This window comes from Habropoda laboriosa, unplaced genomic scaffold, assembly GCF_001263275.1.
Source record: "Habropoda laboriosa isolate 0110345459 unplaced genomic scaffold, ASM126327v1 scaffold203, whole genome shotgun sequence".
Lineage (NCBI taxonomy): Eukaryota > Metazoa > Arthropoda > Insecta > Hymenoptera > Apidae > Habropoda > Habropoda laboriosa.
This window is the reverse complement of record NW_017100358.1, coordinates 152,891-178,663: the sequence shown is the minus strand read 5'-3', so window position 1 is coordinate 178,663 and position 25,773 is coordinate 152,891. Positions and strand designations below refer to the sequence as shown.

Below are 25,773 nucleotides of genomic sequence, written 5' to 3'. Positions count from 1 at the left end.
CGGGCGCGTAGCGGCGGCCAAGAGGAATGGCGTCGGAATCTACGGTCCACGATGCTGCTGGGGCCGCGTGATCGTGGCGGTCCGCAGTAGCAGCGGGCGCGCGCTAGTGTCGGCATCGGTGCTGCTCGTCCCTTTCCATATCCGTCACCTTCCACCACCTCAAAACGCTGAACGGACCTCCGAGGACCACGCATAGCCAGCAGAGAGAACCGGTTCCTGTCGGCTGGTGGAAAGCGGCACGAGGCGGCGCGAGCTTAACCCGGCACAACGGATTTCGTATCGTCTTGCGGCGGATAATCGAACGCTATCCGACATGAGCACCTCGACGTTCGTTGGGTAAGCGTGCTTTTTCCCTTTAACCCTTTCACTGTTTCAGCGTCAAGTACTTTACCGTGTTTATCTTACACCTAGATCATTCAGAAATTCATTATTCATCGTTCTTCAACCTACTTCGTTTCTACCCGAAGTTTTGAAATAAACAGTATTTGACGCAGTTCTCAAGTCTCTTTCGAGCTGAACCGTGAAAGGGTTAACCATTTCGCTACGATCATCGCTGCAGAAAAACAGTCACATCATACGTGGGACGCGTGCATTGCGCAGTTACGTTGGTAACAATTTTTCTTCGTTTATATAATATACAAACGTAAATAAAATAATTTTGTATAGAAAATTTTGAGTGAAAAAGGTTCGTAAAGTTTCTACTGAATACCTGCTGTCTTAAAATATGAGGTCTATGTGTCGTGCGAATTAAATGTAAATAAATTAAGAAGAAAGAATAAGGTAACAGAAGTTAGATCCGTGTAGTATCTAAGAATTCAGTAGAATGTTTACAAACAAGGCTCGAGAAATACTTCCAAGGTAAATTCAAGCTAGTTTCCTGTTTGCAAGCAAGTATAATAAACGTTACTCAAATATTTTCCACGTTGGAGCAGATATAAGGAAAATATTTATATTTCTTTGTTTAATGATTAACAAACGAATGTAAATTCTTCTTCTTTCTACTGATACTAAATGTTACGTATACGCAATGCTAAATAAATTCTAATGAAAAGTGTACGCAGACTTTTCTGACTGACTGTAGTTGCTCGTACTATGCAGTGATTGTTTCTCTACAACGAACCATCATACTCTCCCGTACTATACAGAAATCGCTCGATAGCGACCGATTACAGTCGCTACGGTAGCAAAAGGGTTAGAAACATCGAAGATTTTTCCGCTTGTCGTGGAAGGAAACTTCGTTAATCAGACACGAAGAAACGTTTCGTCGAAACTTCCTCGATATCGAACGTGATCAAACGAGAAGGAAGGCCTCGAGCCACCACAAATGGTAGGATAGGTTGGAACTGGTTCCTAGTTTGACTCTCGAAAGGACTCGAACGACCAACAGGTTTTTCTTTCCCATTTTTTTTCTCGCTTCATTCGACTTCTCCGCCAATGTTTCGCCTCTTGAGACACTTTGATTTAAGCTTTCAGTTCGATTCCATCTGAAAATGTTCATACATTGTAGAAATAGGTTTGCAAAGAACGATCGAGAAAGTTTGAAATTGTTTGAGAAGGTTCGCAGAGAGTTTAAAGTGGAGGAATGATGGTGACTGTTGCGATAATCTTCGCGGTTGATTTTCCTTGCTTCCAGGTTGTACAGAAATAGCGGCGACTCTTTGGAGTTAGGGGATTGAGAAAGGTCGGGATCTTCCTCGTTCATGGGATCCGCATAACTCCCCTTATTCGCGTAACATGTTACGAAAGAAATTTCACATTTGCAATATTTCTTCTTCCTGTTTGTTGTTTTTTTAAATTTCAATTAATTCTTCTCGATAGGTTGAATAATTTTTTTTTAGAAGGTTACCTTTAATGGCGTTTCAATGGACTTCCTAGGTGAAGATTCACGCGTTTATTTAGAGCAGCATAAAATTGCATAAATAGCGAATCGGTAAACAGAGTCGACTGCCAAGAGCGATTATTAGAAAAGATAAATCTAAGATGCTGATCCAACCGTTGCTTATATCGAGAATATTGTGTACTTCCTAATGGTTTCTCTGTGTTTCTCCGTTATTATTTTTCTTCGACGGTGTTGAATGGTAAAATTGACCAAGAATGGTGAAGCTCGAGGAACCCGTTCGCTTGAAGATGGCAGTTCGAGCCTTGCGACGATTCCAAGAAAGAGCTACTCGACCTATATTTCGTCGTCAAAAAGGAAAACACCGTGGAGCATTCATCGAAAGATTCTTCGCGGAGGAGATCGTGACTGTTCGATATACCGGCTGTGATTAATGCTTCAGTGGTATCGATTTATCTCGCGCGGCCGATCGACCTCCTCTCGATCGTAGCTTTGTGTGTGCTTCAAACGAGAAATGATAAAATGGAATAATTAAAAAATAACGTACAACTAGAATTTCTTGATACCTAGAAATTTGTTTAAATTTGAATTTTATTAGAGATTAAATCGATTATTTAGTTGGATTGATTATTGAGAAAACTTCTGTTAACTGCGTGGAATTTTTATTAACCTCAAAATTTTCTCTTCTCTTGGACTATTAAAAAAATTAGAAACTTTTCTGTCGTTATCGAAACTAAGTCAAACAAGATCCGTGTTTCCTGCAACACGAGTTTCCATCTATTTATATAAGAAAGTACACCATTACGGAAAGTGTAAAATCATCGTGCATTTGTTACGCAGCATAACAATATCCAACTTGGCACCATTTGGCCGAGAGAACGGTATAAGTTATAAATAATCGCAAATATTACGCGAAACCATTCTAGACTGAGTCTCTCCTTGGGGTTAATAACTGAACATAGCTGGTAAAAAATAATACACGACGTTCGAATAAAAAGAAAAGTGAACAAAAGCCTGAGGAGGTTATCTCGAAGGAAGAGGAAATTCTAAGTCGATGCATCGTGGCAAGGGAGGCTTCAGGCATGTTTATAGTCGCCACCCACGATGAGATTCTATATCCACACGGATGAGTAATCTCAACGGGCAGCTCGATGAAATAATCGATGCATCGAAACCGTTCGATTACCCCTTTTCCGCCATTTCCTCTTTCTCTCATTTCTATGAAATTCTATCTTCGACGTTGTATCTTCGTCATCGTAAATATCACTCGATTCTCATATTTTTCTTCTCGAATTTTTTAAACCACAGTTCTACGTCACAGGCTAACGTCGCTAGCTGTACGAATGTGCTTTGTAGTTTAAGGTGACGATAATATTTGCGCAAAAATATAACCCTCGCGTTGGCCACGTTCCTCTAGACACACGCCTACGCTTGGTCCAGTCTTGGCCGTCCCGCTTGGAACCACTAGTGAATTTTCGCGGTTGCTGTGAGAAAAAAAGAAATACTGCTCTGTTGGACGTCACTCGCCGCGAAATTTTCCTCCGAATGAATGATCCGTTGTTCAGACGTTCACACTGTATCGAGTGTTTCGTAAACGTTGGCGCACGCGAATGCAGTCTCTCTCGCGTTGTTCAAGAGAGTTTATATCGTCGATAAGAAAATTTACACTTACTAATGAAACGAATCAAAAAGATTTCGCAGCTTTCGAGAAATCGAACGAAATATCGATCAACGACTCCTATCGAATCTCCACTTCACAAGATTAATTCTAATCCGTCTGATTAAGTACCTAGATCTCGTAACAATTTCCACTCACTCAGTCAAAGACGATCGTTTTCGATGGTTTTGCCCGCGACCGCAGAGATCAACGTTCAGTCGCGATGGAAATACACCAACGGGTTTCTAGGTCCACGCCTACGAATCATCCAATTTTGAACGTCTCGGAACCTTGCTCGAGCCCCGCGGTTAAGCTCCATCCGATTCCATTCTCGTCTGATCAGCTACGTGACTCTCCTAGCCTCGCGTACTATCCCACTCTAGGCCATCTTCTCTGAAACGCCTCGTCATCAGGAAAATTCGCAGGTGTGAACGACCCTTCGATCAAGAAGGCACAAGAAAATTGTTCATTGCCACGTGCCGTGGCCAGTTGACCACGCGATGTATTTTTAACGCTCTGCGTCTATCGTGTCAGCATTTGAACGATCACACTCTCTCTCTCTCTCTCTCTTTCTGTGTTCGTTATACATCTTCTTACTTTTGGAACCCCTCAGACTTTTCGTAGATTCATACAATTGGATCGTTCAGTGAACGCTAATGACGACGATTCATCGTTAGAACGAAGTCCTTTTTAATAGACCACTGATTTCTCCATCTATGATAAAACACTTTGTGCCTGTTTTTGCTACACTGTCGAGTAGAGGTCCCCCATCTAGATTCCTTTTTGTTCATGGTTGACTAGACGATTTGTGGTCGATAGAATATTTTTGCAGCTGTTCTCTTTTCATTCTGATTTCTCCTCTTTATAGTGCAATTTACGATTACCTTGTATCGGATGCTTTCTTTTTTCCATTTTTTTAGGACATGTGGAAGGGGTAGAGGAAGAGAAGGTTTAATGGAATAATTTTGAAGCGAAGTTCGATTGGTCAGTTTGATCGGACACCGTCAGGTGTCTTCACCTTCTCCGCGGGGTGAAGCCGCGACGCGTCGAAGCCCTAAAAATAAAATAATCGGAAGCATTTTGTGCGGCGCGGTAACGCGCAGGTCGGCCCGCGCTAAATTTAACTCCGCCTCGCGTATCTACCTAAATACACTTGTACAAGCCACGGCCTGTTGTTGGCTGGGTTCCGAGGCTCGCGACGCCGCCGTCGAGGCCTGACCGAGCTTTTCCGAGAAAGTTCGCCTTTTGCGAACGGCCCGCGATCGCGATCGATTAGCAAAAACCTTCCACGATAACTTGGTCGTCCTCTCGATTTGAAATGCGTATACTTTTATCCCACAATATTTTGGAAACGAAAAAACGGTTGTTACGTATATGGAAAGTTCTAATCACTTTTGCACAAAATTTTGCGGGAAATTCAAATCAATTTTGCATAAAATTTCGCGGGAAATTCAAATCACCTTTGAATAAAATTTCATAGAAAGTTCGAATTTATAGAAAATTCAAATCACTTTTGTCCGAAATTGTTTCATAGAATATTCGAATCACCTTTGCCAAAAATATTGCGGGAAATTCAAATCACCTTTGAATAAAATTTTATAGAAAGTTCGAATTTGTGGAAAATTCTTATCAGTTGTGCACAAAATATTTGTTTAACCCACGCCATTCCATTCGTGTACACAGTGTATACATACTTTCAATTTGTTTTCGATTCTTCCACAAGACCTGATATCTCGAAAGTATCAGAATTAATATCGTTCGCTTAATCACTTGCAACGAGGATACCAGCGATAATTGATAACGCTCTCATTATCATTCCTCGTGCAAAATTGAATTTAAAACGCAACAGAAACGACCTACCAACCTCTCGTTCTTCCTTTTTTCCACAAATCCTACAAATAAATGGCAAACGAGCTATTTCTAAAAATGAAACACACCAATACACGGACGAAAGGTTAGAAATTCATCTTGGACTATAAGCAGACACGATCCACCATCAGGCTGCACACCTGTAAAAACTCCTAGGCACTTGGAAGCCACGTTCTCGAACCCCTTCTATTTATTATTTTTCTCCATTCGATCCCGTCGTCCGAAATTTCTCGCCGCGGAAACGATCAACGCGTTTTCCGAGAAAGTCGAGCGGATGAATTACGGTTCCAGCCGCGATAACAATGACGTCAGCCGTCTGATTCAACGTTAAAATTAGTCTACGATCACGGTATCAGGCGTGGAAAGCTATTACCCGGGAAATTGGCGAATTTTCCACGAAGACGGTCGTTTGACTCAACGGTATAGATCGTTTGGAGAAACGGGACCACACGTGGCACCGATTTCGCGTGCCAAAGTAAAAGCGGAGACTTGTCGATGGCATTCTCCAAAATTCTATTATTATTGCGAGTCTGTTTCAGAGTTTAACGTTGCTCTATGATAGATATCCTCGCTGTTTCTCGGAGGAAGGAAATTTTTCACTTGTGTTATTTGTAAGATGAACTTGGGAAAATAGAGATGGAGATGATGATTGAATGTTGATGCTGGTTTGAAGGATTGTTTGTAATAGCAGAGTCGATGAAATTGTAGATATTCGAGTGGGAAGATATTTGGTGTGAAATTGGAGTTTGATATATTTTTAATATTATATTTGAATTCCTGAAACTTTTTTCTGAAATTCTGTCGTGAAAGGAGGAATTGATTTTGTGAAAAATGGCGGCGGGGATGACGGTGCTCGGAAGTTGATACTGATTTGGAGAGTAGTTTGCAATAGTAGACTCGATGGAATTGTAGATGTTTAAATTAGTGTAAATTTAGTGTAAACTTAGAGTATAATAAAATTTTCAATATTATTCTTGAGTTTTTTAAATATTTGCAATTTGAGGCAGTCCCTGATTTCTCATTTCTACGATAAAGTTAGAAATAACTTTTTAAAAAATGGAGGTTAGGAAAGATTAAAATGGAGATTAAAATTGGAAATTGGAGATATTTGTTGTAAAATCAAAGCACAATATATTTTTAATATTATCTTAAATTCTTCAAATATTTGCAACTTAAGGCGACCTTTGATTTCTCATTTCTACGACAAAACTAAGAATTAATTTTGTAAAAAATGGAGGTTAGGAAAGATTAAAATGGAGATTAAAATTGGAAATTGGAGGTATTTGTTGTAAAATCAAAGCACAATATATTTTTAATATTATCTGAAATTCTTCAAATATTTGCAACTTAAGGCGACCTTTGATTTCTCATTTTTACGACAAAACTAAGGATTAATTTTGTAAAAAATGGAGATTAGAATGATGAGTTTGTCTGAAGAATTCTTCATAATTTCTAAAGTCTATGAAATTGTAGACATTTGGTGTAAAATTAAAGCCCAATATATTTTTAATATTCCTCTTAAATTCTTCAAATATTTGCACCTTAAGGCAATCCTTGATTTCTCATTTCTACGATAAAATTACAATTAATTTTGTCAAAAATGGAGATTAGAATACAAGCTTGCTTCAATAATTCTTCACAATTTCTAGAGAGTCTGTGAAATTGTAGCATACTTGGTGTCCAGATACATATCGATTTGCGATTAATCGTATTTTCCCGAGAAGTTATCTATATCGAGCTCTAAATGTTATCAGGAGAAAAAAGTGGATAATCTTCCAACTGTCTTCCTGGAACAGATAAAAGACACGATCAATCTCTTACTTGACGTAGCTTTCACAACTGTCAGAGCGAACGTTTTAAAAGGTTCAGTCACCCTGTTGGAGCGAGATGAACAATATAGACGATCATCGAGTACACTGACAGCGCGAACAGCAAAAATAGAGGACTATCAATATTGAGCAGATAGCAGTTGACCGCTCCTTGAAACTGTGCTGTAAAAATATCACCTCTTTAAATAGCAGATCATCATAAGCTACGCGCAATTTCGTCAGTGAAATGACTGCTGGCCACTTTTCGTGTCACGAACATGTTGCACGCCATTGGAAACGTGTGCTCTCTAATCTTAATTCTGTGATCGATTCTTAGACGAACTTGTCGGTACATCTTGAACTTCAAGCTGAATGATATCGCAAGAGAATAATAAAAATGACAACTGATAAATTGTAACACAACAGTTTATCAATTTTATAATGATACGCGTGAAAGGTTAGGTGGAGTACCTCTTTGTATACTTTGAGGAATAAAATTTTGGGCCAATTTTAAATTATCAGTTCACTTCAAATTTTTCACAAATTTTAAATTTACTTTATTTCAAATTACCAATTTTCTAGTTCCACGAAGATACAGATGAAAATTTGGATACAGTATTGCTTTGTATACTCTGAGAAATAATTTCGTGTTTGAATAAAATTTTGGGCCAATTTTAAATTACCATTTCACTTCAAATTTCTCACAAATTATAAAGTCAATTCACTTTAAATTACTAATTTACCAATTCCACAAAGATATAGTATTTCTTTGCATACTCTGAGGAATAATTTCAAATTTGAATAAAATTTTGGGCCAATTTTAAATTACCATTTCACTTCAAATTTCTCACAAATTATAAAGTCAATTCACTTTAAATTACTAATTTACCAATTCCACAAAGATATAGTATTTCTTTGCATACTCTGAGGAATAATTTCAAATTTGAATAAAATTTTGGGCCAATTTTAAATTACCATTTCACTTCAAATTTCTCACAAATTTCAAATTTATTTTATTGTAAATTACTAATTTGCCAATTCCACAAAGATATAGTATTCCTTTGCGTACACTGCGGAATAATTTCAAATTTGAATAAAATTTAGTGGCAATTTTAAATCACCATTTCACATCAAAGTTTTCACAAATTTCAAATCACCAACTTACCAACTCCACAAAGCTACAGATAAAAAATTTAAATATAGTACTCCTTTGTATACACTCCGAGTAAGAAATTTCTTTTATTTGAAGAACGTTTGGCTCATTAACTACGTTCGATAAGCCGCAGGCGAAATTAAAAAGAACGGTCCCACGAGCCCGTGTGGTAATTAAGCGAGGCAACCTTCCGCCGAGCGGAGAACCTCCTTAAAAGGATTAGGTAATGAAACATGGTCGAGTCATCGAGAGATAACTCGTGGTCGTGACAATGTATGTAGGTTACCACTCGTCGTTCGTTCCTTGATAATTCCAAAAGCAGTTCGACCAGAACTGATCGCGAATACGGTAGCTGGCAATCTCTTCTAAAGTAAATAAATCCTAGACTCGAGTATCTACTCTGTGTGAATATAGAAAGGTACTTTGATTCAACCTATTCCATCAAGTGGTTCCTACAAATCTATCGCGAATTGTGCTTGTTTCTTCCAAGAAGAATATTCTCTTTTCTTTGCAATTCTGTGTTTCATCGATACGTTGGAGGCTTCAAATGTGAAATGAATTAGATAAATGATCGAAATATGTCGTTAGTGAATATTGGATCAATTAAATGGTGTTTCTTCTTTTAATTAAAAATTCTCTTTTCTCTTCATTTCTGTGTTTAGTTGATATTTCGATGTTTCAAATATTATTTCAAACGAATTGTGCTTTTGAGGGGAACCGAGTGCAATTGTAAAGTGATCTAAATGTGAATATTATTCAGAATTGAAGGATACAACGCGAATAGTGTTTCTTCTTTTAATACAAAAATTTTCTCTTCTCTTCATTTCTGTGTTTCGGTGAAATTTCGATGTTTCCATCGTATAGTGATCGAAACCAGCCATTTTTACAGCGCATATTCGTTAATATTATCCAGAATTAAAGGATACAACGCGAAGAATCTTTCTTCTCTTTTCTTCATTTCTGTGTTTGGGTGAAATTTCGATGTTTCCATCGTATAGTGATCGAAATGAGCCACTTTTATAGCGCATATCCGTGAATATGATCCAGAATTAAAGGATACAACGCGAAGAATCTTTCTTCTCTTCTCTTCATTTCTGTGTTTCGGTGAAATTTCGATGTTTCCCTCGTATAGTGATCGAAACCAGCCACTTTTACAGCGCGTATTCGTAAATATTATCCAGAATTAAAGGATACAACGCGAAGAATCTTTCTTCTCTTAATAAAAAATTTTCTCTTCTCTTCATTTCTGTGTTTCGGTGAAATTTCGATGTTTCCATCGTATAGTGATCGAAATGAGCCACTTTTATAGCGCATATCCGTGAATATTATCCAGAATTAAAGGACACAACGCGAAGAATCTTTCTTCTCTTAATAAAAAATTTTTTCTTCTCTTCATTTCTGTGTTTCGGTGAAATTTCGATGTTTCCATCGTAAAGTGATCGAAACCAGCCACTTTTACATCGCGTATCCGCGAATATCGCTCAAACTTAAAAGATACAACGCGAAGAATCTTTCTTCTCTCAATAAAAAAAACTCTCTTTCCCCCTCAATTCTGTGTTTCATCGATCTTTCAATGTTTCAAATCCAAAAAACTCAAGTCCCCCAAAGAAGTAATTAAATCGCGCCCAAACTGCTCTTAAGATCCCTCTCAACACCCCCTCTCCATCGACATCATCCAAAAACCAAAGAAACCTCCCTTCTCTCAATTAAAACTCCTCGTTTCCCCTCGCCCCTGTATTTCCTCGACATTCCAAACTTTCGAACACGAAACGAATCACGTCCTCGGTAGGTGTAATTGGAACACGACCACCGAGTGCAATCGTAAAGTGATCGAAACGAGCCGTTTTGACAGCGCGTGTCCGTGAACATTATCCGGTGGACGTAGGTGCACCAAAATACCAATAACGCTCGATGTGACTCAACGTTCGATTACGCAGCTGTGAATTTTCGTCAAGATCTGTCTGTTCGTTACCGTAACAAATCTCTTCGGTCGTCGAGGTATGATAGATCTGATCGACGATGTAATTGTGACGCAATTGAGGTGCCGCTCTTTATCGAGTGGCTCTTGAACAAATCGCTACGATTCTTGAAATGATTGCGACATTTATCGACTTCGAACGTGAATCATTGAGGATTGATTCAAGAATTACTCGGGTTTATCAAGAATTATTTGAAATTCGATATTTTTATTTCAGTACACTCGATGCTATTTATTCGGACTTTTTAATATTGGAGCGACCACAGTTGAAGACAGTACATTCAGAGATACTGTGTACAAAAATTAGAACGATTAATATAAAATAAATTGGCATATGTAATTAATTTCTTATTTAATCCTCAGTTGACAAATTTCACTCTTGCCTCCTTCGAAGAGAATTTTTATTTTTTATCGAAAAAAAAGGTTTGAAATGTTTGACGAGTATGACAGAATTTTTTCGGATTCCTTTGAGGCCTGGTACAGTACAAAAATGATATCTACGGTTGTCCACGAAGGGTGAAGTTTCTTAAGAATTTCTGTAATTTAAGGTAGAAAATTTGAAATCCGTCATTTTGACGAATTTGGTTATTCCGGTGTTAAGATAAATATTAAATTTGTTAACTCTTTGCAATTGTATAAAATTTACGATACGTTGTTGCTTTCTATTTCGTGAAATGACTCAATTTGATTGCCAAGCGTTAACAATTTCTCCGACACTGTTCTCTCAACTGACGAACTGTTTCTCTTTTCAGGAATTCGGACGGTCTAGTAACAGGTACGTATATCCACACACGAACACGAGCAATTATTCGCGAACCACTTTGGCCGTGAAACGTTGCAACCAAGATATGCATCGTATGCAAATAATAACCCCTGTCACGTAATATCGTTGCAACTAGAAATTCTGTCTCGACAAATTTTACGTTCCCAGTATTTTTTTTAATACCACGAAGAAATATTCGTTTTACACCACTCGGGAATACCGTGAAATTGTAAAATAATTGTGAAGATTTGGAACATTCGAACGTACACGAAACATCTCTCTCATCTTTTCCACGCATCTACGGGCCTGTGCCACTTTCACGAGACCCAAAGTTCAACAAAAGAGACAACCAACCAAATTTACCATTCGCCACCTCTACCGAAAGTCGCCTTTTACGATTTTACTATTCACACGTTCTCCGTGGTGAAACCTCGCGTAAAATGCGTGTATACAGAAACGAGGGGAAAAAGGTGTCACTCGTTCCCATTTGCAAATTCGATGATAATTTTGAGGTGTTTTAGTCGAAAGTTAGCGATATGGACGTCTTTTAGAGGATTATTCTATTTTCTCTTTTAATTTTGATATTTCTTTTCACTGAATTTTGGTCAGAAAGACCGAATTTGGAGGAACTGGAGCTGTTCACTCCCAAATACCGAATTTGGAGGAGAAAATAGAGCTTCTCACTTCCAAATACCGAAGTTGGAGGGGAAAATACCGAATTTGGAGGAACTGGAGCTGTTCACTCCCAAATACCGAATTTGGAGGAGAAAATAGAGCTCTTCATTGCCAAATATTAAATTTTCAGGAGAGAATAGAGCTCTTCATTCCCAAATACCGAATTTGGAGGGGAAAATAGAGCTCTTCACTCCCAAATACCGAATTTGGAGGAGAAAATAGAGCTCTTCCCTCCCAAATATTAAATTTGGAGGAGAGAATAGGGCTCTTCACTCCCAAATACCGAATTTGGAGGAGAGAATAGAGCTCTTCACTCCCAAATATTAAATTTGGAGAAACTGGAGCTCTTCACTCCCAAATACCGAATTTGGAGGAGAAAATAGAGCTCTTCACTCCCAAATACCGAATTTGGAGGGGACAATAGAGCTCTTCACTTCCAAATACCGAATTTGGAGGAGAGAATAGAGCTCTTCACTCCCAAATATTAAATTTGGAGAAACTGGAGCTCTTCACTCCCAAATACCGAATTTGGAAGAGAGAATAGAGCTCTTCACTCCCAAATATTAAATTTGGAGAAACTGGAGCTCTTCACTCCCAAATACCGAATTTGGAAGAGAGAATAGAGCTCTTCACTCCCAAATATTAAATTTGGAGAAACTGGAGCTCTTCACTCCCAAATACCGAATTTGGAAGAGAGAATAGAGCTCTTCACTCCCAAATATTAAATTTGGAGAAACTGGAGCTCTTCACTCCCAAATACCGAATTTGGAAGAGAGAATAGAGCTCTTCACTCCCAAATATTAAATTTGGAGAAACTGGAGCTCTTCACTCCCAAATACCGAATTTGGAAGAGAGAATAGAGCTCTTCACTCCCAAATATTAAATTTGGAGAAACTGGAGCTCTTCACTCCCAAATACCGAATTTGGAAGAGAGAATAGAGCTCTTCACTCCCAAATATTAAATTTGGAGAAACTGGAGCTCTTCACTCCCAAATACCGAATTTGGAAGAGAGAATAGAGCTCTTCACTCCCAAATATTAAATTTGGAGAAACTGGAGCTCTTCACTCCCAAATACCGAATTTGGAAGAGAGAATAGAGCTCTTCACTCCCAAATATTAAATTTGGAGAAACTGGAGCTCTTCACTCCCAAATACCGAATTTGGAAGAGAGAATAGAGCTCTTCACTCCCAAATATTAAATTTGGAGAAAATAGAGCTCTTCACTCCCAAATACCGAATTTGGAGGAGAGAATAGAGCTCTTCACTCCCAAATATTAAATTTGGAGAAACTGGAGCTCTTCACTCCCAAATACCGAATTTGGAGGAGAAAATAGAGCTCTTCCCTCCCAAATATTAAATTTGGAGGAGAGAATAGGGCTCTTCACTCCCAAATACCGAATTTGGAGGAGAGAATAGAGTGTTCAAATCAAGAAATTTCACTTGATTCTCTCTCCAAATTCCACCCACAAACTTCAACTCCCCTCCTCGAATCCCAAAGATAAATAAATCCATCAAACTTTCCACCTAAAGTCAAACAAACGAAACCCAAGCAAGGAAGATGGTCGTATGTATATCATTTCCATCCTCTCCGTCTCGAGAACGTGTGAAAGTGCAACGAAAACGATGCGCTCACGCCCGCATACCGTCGTCCTCCTCGTTAGCATTCCACTAAACAGCTAATCGTTCCAGGACTCTGTCCCGCGCCTCCTCCACCACCACCGCCGCCTCCAGTGCCCGGTCAGGTGCCGGCCATGAGGATCAACACCGTAGAGGTAAGCCGAGGACCCTCAGTTCGCGTTCGTCTCTCGTACCGACGAGATTCCCTCTTTCCGCGCCGGGAAATACCTTTGAAAATTCCCTCGAACGAACGAAACCACACTATCTGCGTTACACGATCGCGCTCAAGTCACTTCGTGTTCACGAAGGATCGCGAATGTGAAAGGGTTCTCCGGTATATCGCGTGGGTCGCGGATAATTCAACATGGTGAGGCGCGAAAGCGCGAAGAATTTCTTCGAGTTGCAGGGAAAAGTGAGAAGCGACGAGAGAACTAGGGGATCGAGTGTGAAAAAGGAAAGAACGCGTGGAATCTCGAGGGAAAGCTTGGATTTAAGCGTGCACCAGTTCTTTTTACGAGGAATTACAGTCTGACCAAAATTAAGTGGCGCTCAAGGTCGTCGACAGAGATCCTCTTTTGTGCTCCATTCTAGAGTTTACTCTCTGTCTGTGTACGCGTGTTCTTTGTTTCGCGTGTATTTGGGAATTGCTCGTTCGTTTGAAGCGTTCTTTCCTTTCTGACATGGTTAATACGTTGACTGCCACGTTGGTCACCTGCGATTCAGATTGCTTCCTCGACGAGGCTATGGTGAGCCTCAGATGTGTAGAATAATTAGAATAAAATGAATATAATAGTTAACCAGACATTATTTTGAATTTTTTAAAAATAATAGTAAAGCATAGTATTATACGTAGCTAACTAGACATTATTTTGAATTTTTTTAAAATAATAGTAAAGCATAGTATTATACGTAGCTAACTAGACATTATTTTGAATTAAAAAAAAATAATAATAATAATAAAAAAAAATAAGTATAGTATTATACATAGCCAACTAGACATTATTTTGAAAAAAAGAAATAGTAATATTAAAGCATAATATGCATAGTATATTATTATATTTGTATAGTATTATTCTATGCATAGTATTTAATTCTATTAATTCTATTATACTGTAATACTATGCATAGTATAATACTATAAAACTATAGTAGTACACTATGCATAGTATTTAATTGAAAATAATGTCTACAGTCAGCTATGACATAGTACAATACTATGCTTAGAATAATGAAAATTTTCTTCCTGTCCCCTGAGAGCAACATCTAAATCTTTTCGTGGCAGTCGACGCGTTAACTCGTCATTTTAAAGAGCTAGAAAATTTCTGTCTCAACTTATCGATTAATACGTGGTTAAATCGTAGGCACCGACGATAAGGAGGCCACAAATGGCGAGCAACGACGCGTACGAGCCGCCAGCGGCCATTCAGAACGCGATGCTCACCAAGGATAAGAAACCGTTCACGTACACGCCGGGGATGGGCGGTAAATTGGACCTCTCGCAGATCAGAAGCCCTCGAATGGCTCGCAGAGTGGCGAAAAACGCGAACGACGAAGGTATCGAGGGTCCACCTAAGTCAGCGCTCGAATCGAAACCTACGCCACCGCCGAACACCACGGCGAATCTGTTCGTGCAGCCTCAAGTCGCGATTCCCGTGTTCCCGGCAAATATCCCGATTCAACCGCCGGCGAACAGGACACCACAGACGCCACCTGGAAACAGAACACCGCCTACGCCGCCTGCCAACAGGATTCAACCAGGCAGTGAGTATTTTCACCGAGAGAAATCTGAGAAAATTGTATTGAAAAATTTTTGGCGTCTTACAATGAAGATTGGGGAATTGAAAGACGTGGATCTTGATCAAATTCTGAATGAGAGATCGAAAATATTGATATTAGAGGGGTTGGAAGGGAAATGTGCGGAAAAATTGGAAAAGGAAGAAATTAGGAAGGGGAAATAAATCACCGTAGAGAATCGTTAAAACAGTGAAAAAATCCTGTAAAATTACAGCTCCAGAGAAGCAGCAGCCGGAATCGCCTAAAATCGTGACCAAAGTAGACACCAAAGTGCCCGTGATGGCGGTCCAGCCGAACTCTCCGGAGAGTCCAAGCACACCAACTCAGGTGACCCTGACGAAAGCACCGACACCGTGGCTCCAGAACAAGAACAAACCTCCAGAAGAATTGCCCGAGTGGGCGAAACGTTCGAGCGCGAATAAGCAGGGCTCGACGTCACCGGATAGCTCGACATCGCCGCCAGTTTACACGTCGTCGATTCAGCAGACGCAGCAGCCGCCTCAATGGCAACAAACTCAACAGCAGAAACCGCCTCAACAGCAGCAGACTCAGCAAAGACCTCAATCTTTGCCGCAGCAACAAACTCTACAGAGGCCGCAAATTCCTCAGCCGCAGCAGCAGCAGTATCATCAATATCAACAACCAACGCAGCAATTCAATCAGCAACAGAAACAACGTCCGTTCTCTAGTCCATCGACACCTCAGCAAAATCCTCAAACAAATTCGCAAGAACGCGTGATACCGATTCGCGTGAGTGTCTTGTTTGTTATCCTTATCCGGACGTTCTCTCCGGCGATGTTGCTCGAAGGAAGTAGCATCTTCTTAACGTGCTTACCGAGTGCCGTAGTTTACGATGCCCGTTTATCTCGTAGATCGAGGACAGACCGTCTGTGTTCGACGTGAAACCAGAATCAGGCCATCATCAGTTCAAGCAACCGAGCCCTCATCATCAACAACGATGGGGCCAACCGCCTGGCCAGAATCAGGTTCAGAATCAACAGCAGCCTCAACAATCGACGGGGGGTGCCTTCATTATACCTATCATGATGGAGGGAGGTGATAAGAAGATCGTCGGTGGAGGAAATTCGAACGTCGTGTATCAACAACCCGTTGTTAGGAATAATGGATCGAATATGGAGAATCAAAGTGTGAAAGTGTACGTCTATTTTCGGAGACTTTAACGCTGGAACAACCGGGGTTAACGCGTTCACTGCCGCGACAGGTTTACGTGTTTCATTATTCTAAGCGTAGTATTATATTCTTATTTGTTTCTTCAGATGACGATATTCGTCTTATTTTAATTATTCTAAACATTTCAGGCCCACCGGTCACCGGTGACTATCACGTTAACGCGTTAAACGCAGTGTATCTTTTCCCTTCTGGTTTATTTAAGTGTGCTGCATAAAGAACTTTGAAACTGGAAAGATTAACGAAAAATAAATTAGTGTATAGTATAATTATAATTAATTCGTACAAAGTACGAAATCTGAAATTCGTCATTTCGAAGGGTTTGGTTGTTCTAGTGTTAACGAAGGGTCAGAAGATGTGTTGGAAGTGTGTGGTAATTTGTTGTTCGATTGCAGGGTTCCACAACGTGTTATACCGGTGCAGATGCAACAGTCGGATTCTGGCCCAGTTCAATCACGATCGTTCAGGGTTCTTCAGAAGATCACGGACACGGATACGGGGAACGATATGGACACGGAACAGATGCGTAAATTGCAATTGTCGGAGGACGACAGGATCTTGATGAATAAGTTTAAGGAACAAGGTAGTCGAGGAAGAAGATTTTATTTAATCGAAGATTTTGCAATTTTTTCTTATCTGTTTTCGGTGATTTGCAGTTGACAACGATTCTTCGCTTCATCACGAGGAGGATCCTAGATATCGCGGCGCAGCCATACCGTCTCGTGCCTTCCGCTTCCTGCAAACTATGACGGACTCTGGCGACGCTCCCGTTATGAACACGAGTAAGTATTAGGTTTCAATACTGATTCGTAGCATACCGAGTGATAAGAAAGTGTCTTCTTGCATTTTGTGCAGGATAGATATTTTCTGGATGTTGGGAAAGGAGACTGAAAAATATTTTAATAGTTTCTAGACGTTCAAGGAAGAGACTAAAGAATATTTTAATATTTTTAAGGGGATTTTAGCTATTTTCCAGACGTTACAAAAAGAGACTGAAAATTATTTTAATATTTTTAAGAGGTCCCTAGATATTTTCTAGGCGTTCAAGGAAGAGTTTAGAAAATATTTGAATACTTTTAAGAGGATCTTAGATATTTTCTAGGCGTTCAAGGAAGAGATTAGAAAATATTTGAGTATTTTTAAGAGAAACCTAGATACCTTCTAGATGTCAGAAAAAAAGACTGGAAAACATATCAGTATTTTCAAGAAAGCGTCGAACGCGTATTAAAATCGTGTGTTACAGCTCCACGGCCACAGTCCGCCATAAACAAGAAGCAGAACAGGAATTCAAAGACTTTCGGTGAGTCGATCAACTTCCCTGTCAATTTCCAATCAACGTCAAACCCACAATTCTCACGGAAACTCGTAAATTTCACAGAAGAAACGCAAGCAAACCTACCACCGAGCGAACAACAGGTTCCAGAGCCAAAGAAGTACATGGGCAGCGCGATTCCCTCGAGATCGTTCAGGATACTTCAAGCTATGACTGCTCCAGAGAGCGTCGGTGAGTATTCATCGACGTGACTCCGCGAAAACCTACGATCTAATTTCTCTCTTGTAAGATAGAAAATAGTAATAAAAAGAAAAAAGAAAAAAACGAAGATAAAGTCGCGTAAAACACGTTCATAATTCATGCAGGAACACGCTACTCGTTCATGATGAATTAATCTCGCAACAAGCTTCTATTGACCTCTTTTTTTGTACATTAATGTTCAGTGACAAGCGTCTGTACGAATCTAACGGATGAATTGGAAAAAAAAAGAAAAAAAAAAAGATACTCCATTGAAAAAAAAAAAGAAAGTAACTGATTGCGTTGCCGTCGTCGCTGGAACATCCCCGAATCCTGTGTTCACAGGAATAACGAAAATTCCTTGGTGTTGCTCAGCTCGATTAAAAAGAACCCTTCTCCTCCGCCGCCCCTCATTTTAATAAATTTATCGATCATCTCAACGAAACACATCATAAGAATCACCGCAGTAACGCCCAATTTCAATACGTCCCTTGTGTACCTTAACGTTCAATACACGATCTTATCATCGAGCAATCTAGCTTCTTTTTTTTTTTTCGTTTTTCTCGTCGTCGAATGAGAGTTGTGATTTGCTGTTCAGATTATCAAAGTAGCCTTTCCGTACACGTTCGGTTAACTCGAAACGTAAAAGTTGCATGGTAGGTGATGGAATCGTCGATCTAAACTGTTCCTTAAATCGTCCGATTGTCGCCGTAACGAAGAAAAGAAAAAAAAAAGAAACAAACGGCCACGTATTTGAGAAAATATTGAAAATTGATAAATAGAGAAAAACAGTATGGCGAGGTATATATATGTATATATATATACGTTTATACGATCACAAGTGTATCACTTGCATGTGAACTGGACTTTACGGAATATTCTGGACAACCTGGGGGAATTCCTCAGATATCGATACGTCCGGAGTATTACAGGAAGCATGTTTTACCTTATTTTTACTGTAATATTTTTTTTTCTCTTCTCGAGCGTGAAAATTAATGACCGCCTGTCCCCCCGTCGAGGATTATCTCGTCGACGAGCTGGTTTTGCGTTCACGAACAATTTTCGATCGTTTCCTTTGAACACAGGATCACACGTCTCTTTTCTTTTTCTTTCTTACTCTCTCTCTCTTTCTCACTCTCTCTCACTCTCTCTCTTTCTTTCTTAATCGTGACTACACACACTACGCCGCTTATCCTTTTTTCTGCCCGTGACATAGCAATCGTGGCACCTCGCTTGTCCGTCGTGGAGAATATCTGTTCGCGTTAGACATTTATTTCTCCGAGATACGTATTTTATATTTTTATATTTTCTCCTGCGAAAAAACTTTCGTACTCATCTAACGAAACATACTCGGTCGAATTCTTGAAATATTCTTCTCCTTAAAAAGAAACACTTCGTTCGTTACCTAATCTCTTATCGGACGGTTAGCTCTTTGCGGAAATCATCTCTCGCGGAAAGAAGTAAATGTCTATCGCGGGAATCGCCCCGAAAGAACCGCGTGAGAAAAGATATCAAAAGAAAACGGTACAAAGAAACGGGGGAAAAAGGAATTGCAAAAGAAAGCAAGATGAAAAATGGGAGAAACGCAAGACCACCACCACCACCACCACCACACCAACACCCCCGAAAATAGGAACAGTTGAACTTCTTGTCTGAATGCATTGTGCTGTTTGTTGTAGCCACGCAAGAAAATCGTCAAGCAGATTACCACTGCCAAACAGAGAATAACGTGCCGGGCAATCAGCAGGGTGTCTTCCTACCCCCTTGTCCGCCGCCATTTTGGTCCCCTGACAGTGGTTGGTGGGGCTATTACCCTCTCCCTTATCCCGGTGTCTCGAACGAGACCAACCCGTACCATCCAGACAACACAGCCTACGTGTACTTTCCGATTTACAATCAGAATTACACAGCTTACCCCCAGTACGAACCGAATAAGAACTCGTATCCAGGTGTTTATCCGCCGTACGTAATCCCAGTTCCACCTCAGAGTAACAACAGTAGCAATTATAACTGTGGACCAGCCAGTGGTAACGTAGTACCACCGAAAATCGAGCCAACGACGAATATTCCCGAGAATATTCCGGACAGTGGACACGAGAATCAGGTGTCGACGGAGAAGGAGGATCTTAACGGTCTTCCTCAGTGGGAGAGAGCGAACAGTATGTCTAGAACAGCGAGCAACAACAGCAAAGACAGCGACTGTACCACGGCGATGAACATCACCGACGAAGAAGAGATTCCTGGTGAGATCGTTGCACCGCAAGTCGAGGAAAACGTGGAAGAGACGTCGGAAACGAAAGCTTGTTCGAACGGAGGACTCAACGTTACCGTTCCTAATTACACTTACATCGACACCAGTGATTCTAGCGATTCTACGGACTCCGAGTCTCAGTCTGACAACGAATCGATCGTCGAATCGACGAAGAGTAGCAGCGATAACAATTCTGAGGAATCTTCGTCCGACAGCGACGACTCTGACTCCTATTTGGCTTATTCTACCGGGTTGAACCCTCACGGGAGGTTCGAGAAGGAGAGCGAAAGGAATTCTACGAGGATTTGCTCGAGTAAAGAGTCCTGCAACGAAGGACAAGGCTCGGAGTCTTCGTCGAAGAACAACACCGACTGCGAGTCCGACCTCGAAGAGCAGGTGGAGAAGGAGGCTGAGAAAATCGACAACAACACGTTTCCTCATCAGTTGAGCGTGATTTACGAGGACGTGGAGCGTCCAGATTCGGAGAGTCCAAGACCTCCGGAAGCTAGAAGCATTCTAGAGTGGAATCAAACGCCTTTCGAAACCATCGACGATCCTCCCGACGACGCAGACGCCCCGACAGTCAGCGTGAGTCTTCCTTTGAGGATTAAATTCTCGGTTTCGGAAAATAACGAGGATGTGACCACTGTGATCGTCGGAGACAGCACTGTCAAGCCTGACAAGGGTTATATCAAGGAAGAAACTAGAAGTGCGAAGGTTCAGGAGAAGAGCAACGACGTTTCAGCTGAATTTCTGGTGAACACCGAAACCAGCGTGGATTTCACCGTGAAGAGAGAAAGTTCGGAGAGTAAACGAAAGGTGAAGAAGATAAAGGAGGAAACAGTGGTTAGTAAGGTGGGAAAGAACGAGGATCCGGTGATTCCTCACGTGAATTTCACTTTGAGAAAGATTCCTACTAGGTTTAATAGAATTAATTGCGAGGAAACGGTCGAGACCGAGTTCACGATTCGAAGGAGATCGAGCTCGAAGAAGGAGGAGGACAGATCTAGTAAAAAGCAAGAAGAGTGTTCGAACGCTACAAACGTGAAAAATACCAGTAATGATTCGTCTAGCAAAGAATCGTCGAAGAAAGAGGACAATTCGAGCTACGTGAAAAACAAGGAAACCAGTTCAGAGCCGCGCGATTTCAACAGAAATATCCTCAAACCGGAAGTGATAGTCTCCGACTGTAACTGGACGGAGGAGCCCAAAAAAGAATCTGCGCAAAACTTCCAAAAGACACTCTCGACTCTCGACAATCTCGAACAAAACAACATATCTCAAGATACCATAAAAATTCCAAAGAAGAGTAACAAAACCGAGGAAGAACTCGAAGAGAAACAAGCTAAAGACTCGAAGCACCTGTTAAGCGTGCAAAATTCACGCGAAGAGACAGACGACGAGGACAGTGGCGTCACTTCCGACATGAGTCGAATGATCTCCGAAGTGGACACAGACTCTGAGTGCACTTCTTCGAAGAACCTGAGAAAATACCAGAGAACACAGACCCACTCCAGACTCTTCAAACTTCTGAACGACGATTCGATCCTTCCGGAAGGAACCGAGAAGACCAACGACTCTCAATCCGGAAGAGAGTATCTCAGTCTACCTTTGAAAAACACAGCCTTCAATTACGACGAGAATTACTGTTCCAACTACTCGAGCGGTCTGACTTCTCCCGAATACTCGCCAATCTGCGAGCAATCGTGGAGGAGGCTTCACGACACGGAGAACCAGAGAGTACCGGAGCAAAATGGCGACGCGTACCGTCAAGCACATCCTCTGACACGCCAGGACAGGATCACCTGTAAGGAAGATCCGTATTATCAGGCATGGAAAACACCCAAATCACCTGTACCATTAGTAGATCACGACGTGGTGCCGTCTTTAGCGTTCAAGGTCCTAGAGAGCAGGAGGCCATTGTGGTCGTACAAGGTGAACGTTCTCTGTCCACGCATTAAAAGCACCAAAAGCGTGCCGCAGACGTTGCAGACGAGCGAACCACCGGTAGATACAACTGTGTCGTCTTCGTCTTTGTCCTCTTCTCCTTTCAACCCCTCGTCCTTCTTACCTTTAAACGTAAAAAGGGACCATTGCTGATGGCCCGGGGCAGAATGAGGCCGCGTTTGGCCGCGAGCAACCGGTCCACGGACGAGCCTCGCGCAACTTTTCTCTAGATTCGCAAGACTGGGCTGACTATAATGCCCGGGGGGCTACAGGCTACGTGGTTTTTTTTTCTATCGGTACATATCGTTTTCCATATATTCATCTATACACGCACTTTCTTCTTGATTTTTTTTTCTACTTTTTTTTCTTCTTCTTTACTCTTCTTTTGTTCTATTGTTCTGTGGGTTTTTTTCTTATTATTCTTATTCTTCTCCTTTTTTTTTTTCTTTATTCGTACGTTACTTTTACGGTGTATACCTACTCTCTCTCTCTTTCTGGAACGAGCGTAATTCTCTCGTACACACGCGGCTGATCGTGTTTGAGTTTACTGTTGTTTTACTTATTTTTTTGTTTTTTTCTCTCTCTCTTCATTCTTCACTGTGTATAGAATTTCGATACTTTCTTGTTAAATACCGTGACTACGGAGTTCCGTTTTATTACTCTTTTTTTTTTTTTCCTTTTTTGTTTGCTCTTTTGCTGAGGTTTGTTTCCACTAACAAAGTGGGTGAGAAATGGTAGAACGACGAGGCCTCGAGTTTGCGCTCCCTCCATTTTGGAACGTGATAACGCTTCGTATGTGTTGATTTTTTCCTTCCGTCGTTTTTTTTCTTTCCTTTTATCTTCTCTGTCTCTTTTTTTTTCGTTCTCGAATGCTCCACCTTCTTTCTTTCTTTTTGTTTTTTCTAGATGATAGATCGACGGTGATAAATCTTTGTACAATTGTTGTTCTTGCGCTAAACTTTTCCTTGTGCGCGAAATTCGAAGACGGCTTTTTCAGGGCACGGAGAGGCTCGAACGATTCCCGACAGAAATAAACGCGGCAAGAGTTGCAGTGTGGCGTTTCATTCACAAATAGGTTTACCTCACCGTTCAATGTTTCACGTGTGTGCGCTTGTGTGTGTTTGCCCACGAAAGTAACCACGAATTGCGAATATTTATGTTTGTGTGCACGCAAAAACGCATCCGCCATTAACGTTTCATTTTGTAAGATACGGCGAATCGAGGAAAATACGGATCTCGAGATTTGTCGTTGTAATGTAAAAATCGATAATCGGTCGATTGGTAACAGCTCTACTCACAGAAGTAATCTCTGCTTCGAGCAAATTGCACATATTAACGTCATTCATTGCCTTCGTTCAGCGGTTACCGGCGAAAGTAGAAGAGAAATTCTTTTACAGTCTAACTAGAATTATTCAGCCTCTCAAGGTCGCTTCGTGAGTATCCTCCAGCGATGCCGAAGGATCGTCTCTCGGTGACGTTGAGAGACTCGATATTCCAGGCTCGCTATAGATCTATAAGTAGGCATTTCCACGAGATTCAGTCTTTCTGCACCAAAGAGTAATTAGTTTTTATAAAATCGTAGCGCAACACAGTCTTGACATGCTCGCCATTATTTGACTCGCAGGAGCACTATTTTTTTTGGTTCTTTTTTTATGAAAAAATATATATATATATATATGAGAAACAATTGTAGGATGTTAATAATATCGTGTTCCTCGACTTTCAGGTCCCGATGCAACGGATTACTGAGCAAGGACAGGTGTGCCACCTTCAGAAACAATGGCATTGCTAGTGTGTTTTCTTTTTTCTCTCTCTCTCTCTTCTTTTTTTTTTTTTTTTAATTTTTTGTTTCGTTTACAACAACGACTCGCAGAGACTCGTTTCCTACGATCAATCCATCCTACAAATTGTATTTGTTGCGCCTGGATAGGTTTCGTCTTTTCCACCTGTCTCTTCTTTATTTTTTTTTTCTTCTCATTCTTTCTTCTTCTTTCGATCCTTTTTCCCAACGGTGTGTGTGCATATTGCTAGGGGACGAAGATCCTTAGGGAAACGATATTCACAGCGCCGAATCGCGCGACCGAATTTTTCGCGGTGGAAAGTAAGATGGACGGCTTTGGTCGCGGTGATTCCACGTTGCCATCTTCAGAGAAGTCAATATAGATATAACCGGTTGAGAAGATCGTGTATTTGTATCGATACCACGCCACGTTACCTCGATCTGTCATTGTGCTATATTTATGTAAGTTGTGTAAAATAAATTATTTGTAAAGTTCGACGGTGTCTTCATTTCGTTTGGTGGTTCTTAAGAAGGGTGTGTAGAATAGATACTTAACTAATCGGAGGTGAGATTGGAAGTAGCCGTTGTTAGGCTTTCAAGAGTACAGGGGAAACATAATTCCAAACTTACATTCTGTTGAGGGGTTGTATTAAATAAATAACTCGTGTGGAGTAAGCTAGGTAAATAATTACACTACCGGCCAAAAGTTTGGAATCACCTCCCACTTTTCATCAATATTAAATCTGCTGCTTTATAGATTTGAAATTTATCTCAATTCTACATTTATCAATTTATCTCTATTGGAAATGGGTTATGGAATGAAATAGTCTTTGAACTTTGTAATATAGGATTTCAGAGGAAACGTCTTTACTCTATTGAATCTTCTGAAGGACTGTTTCTGGGCACCCAAAAGAAAGTTGGGGTCCCCTTATACCTAGAAACTGTTATATTATGGTATGGCATTGTGCAGTGAGTGACTCGAAGGCGGACACTAGATGCACCTGGTGGAAGTCTTAGTGCCTTTGTTTAAAATAACCCGGAGACATTTTATAGGGTGTTGTTAGAAATAATCCAACAATCTCATATCAATTGCTTCGAATGATAAAATATTCTCAAAGTCGCTGACTTTTTTTTGGAAAATTTTTCTGTAAATTGCAATGCTCAGTGATTCCGAACTTTTGGCCGGTAGTGTATATTTTGGAAGATGTTTAGACAAGACGTAGACAAGACGGGCGCACAATTAGAACTGCTTACGAAACGTGGTGACAGTGTGCACTTTTATATCTGCGGTGTTCGCAGACATTCCCGTGGGGCGAGGGGGCTCCAACGGTTTTTCGGAGCAACGTGGGATACGACGCGGAAAGGACACTCTGGAAATAGCCGTCGAGCGAGACGGACGCCGGAATCCTTAAGAATCGCTTAGGAATACAGAATAAATACTTTTTGGGATACCACACTATCCTGACTTAAATTCTTTTTTTCAAGTGGTGCTTACATTAGTCAGTGATTGAATTGAATTCATTATTTTAAATGTAAAATAAAAATAAAATAAAATTCAGGGTTTAGTTTGGAGCGAGCGATCGATGAAGGCGAAAATAGCCGGTCGCCAATGAAAGATCCGCGGCGGCAGCAAACTTTACGTTACAATACGAATGCTTTTTGTCTGCAAAAAAGGGGGAAATTTCGTTCATTTTTTGGTTTAATGCCAGCGTTAACAAGCGAACGGTACTAAAAAAATGACTGTACAAATATGTGCTCAGCATAAACTTTTATTTTTAGCAGTTTATATTTCTGAAAAGCCGTTATTTTGAAAACCGAGTAAAAGTGAAAACGTGTAAATAAAGTACCGTGTAGCGGCGACACCGATTTCTAGAAAAAAATTAAAATGCCGCCACTATGGCGGCACCGATCGCAAAGGGTTAATGCCAGTGTTAACGGTACTAAAA

At 40.6% G+C, this 25,773-nt stretch overlaps 1 protein-coding gene across 1 annotated transcript; it reads left to right on the top strand.

Moving 5' to 3' along the window:
• Positions 1-89: 89 nt before the first annotated feature.
• On the top strand, positions 90-24,251 carry LOC108574673 (protein piccolo-like). The gene is made up of 12 exons (XM_017937296.1): positions 90-336; positions 11,055-11,077; positions 13,430-13,512; positions 14,719-15,118; positions 15,366-15,901; positions 16,024-16,307; positions 16,735-16,922; positions 16,996-17,121; positions 17,583-17,639; positions 17,718-17,843; positions 19,529-22,035; positions 23,774-24,251. Exons 1-12 carry the CDS (start codon positions 314-316, stop codon positions 23,837-23,839), a joined length of 4,419 nt encoding a protein of 1,472 aa, XP_017792785.1. The 5' UTR covers positions 90-313; the 3' UTR covers positions 23,840-24,251.
• Positions 24,252-25,773: the final 1,522 nt, after the last annotated feature.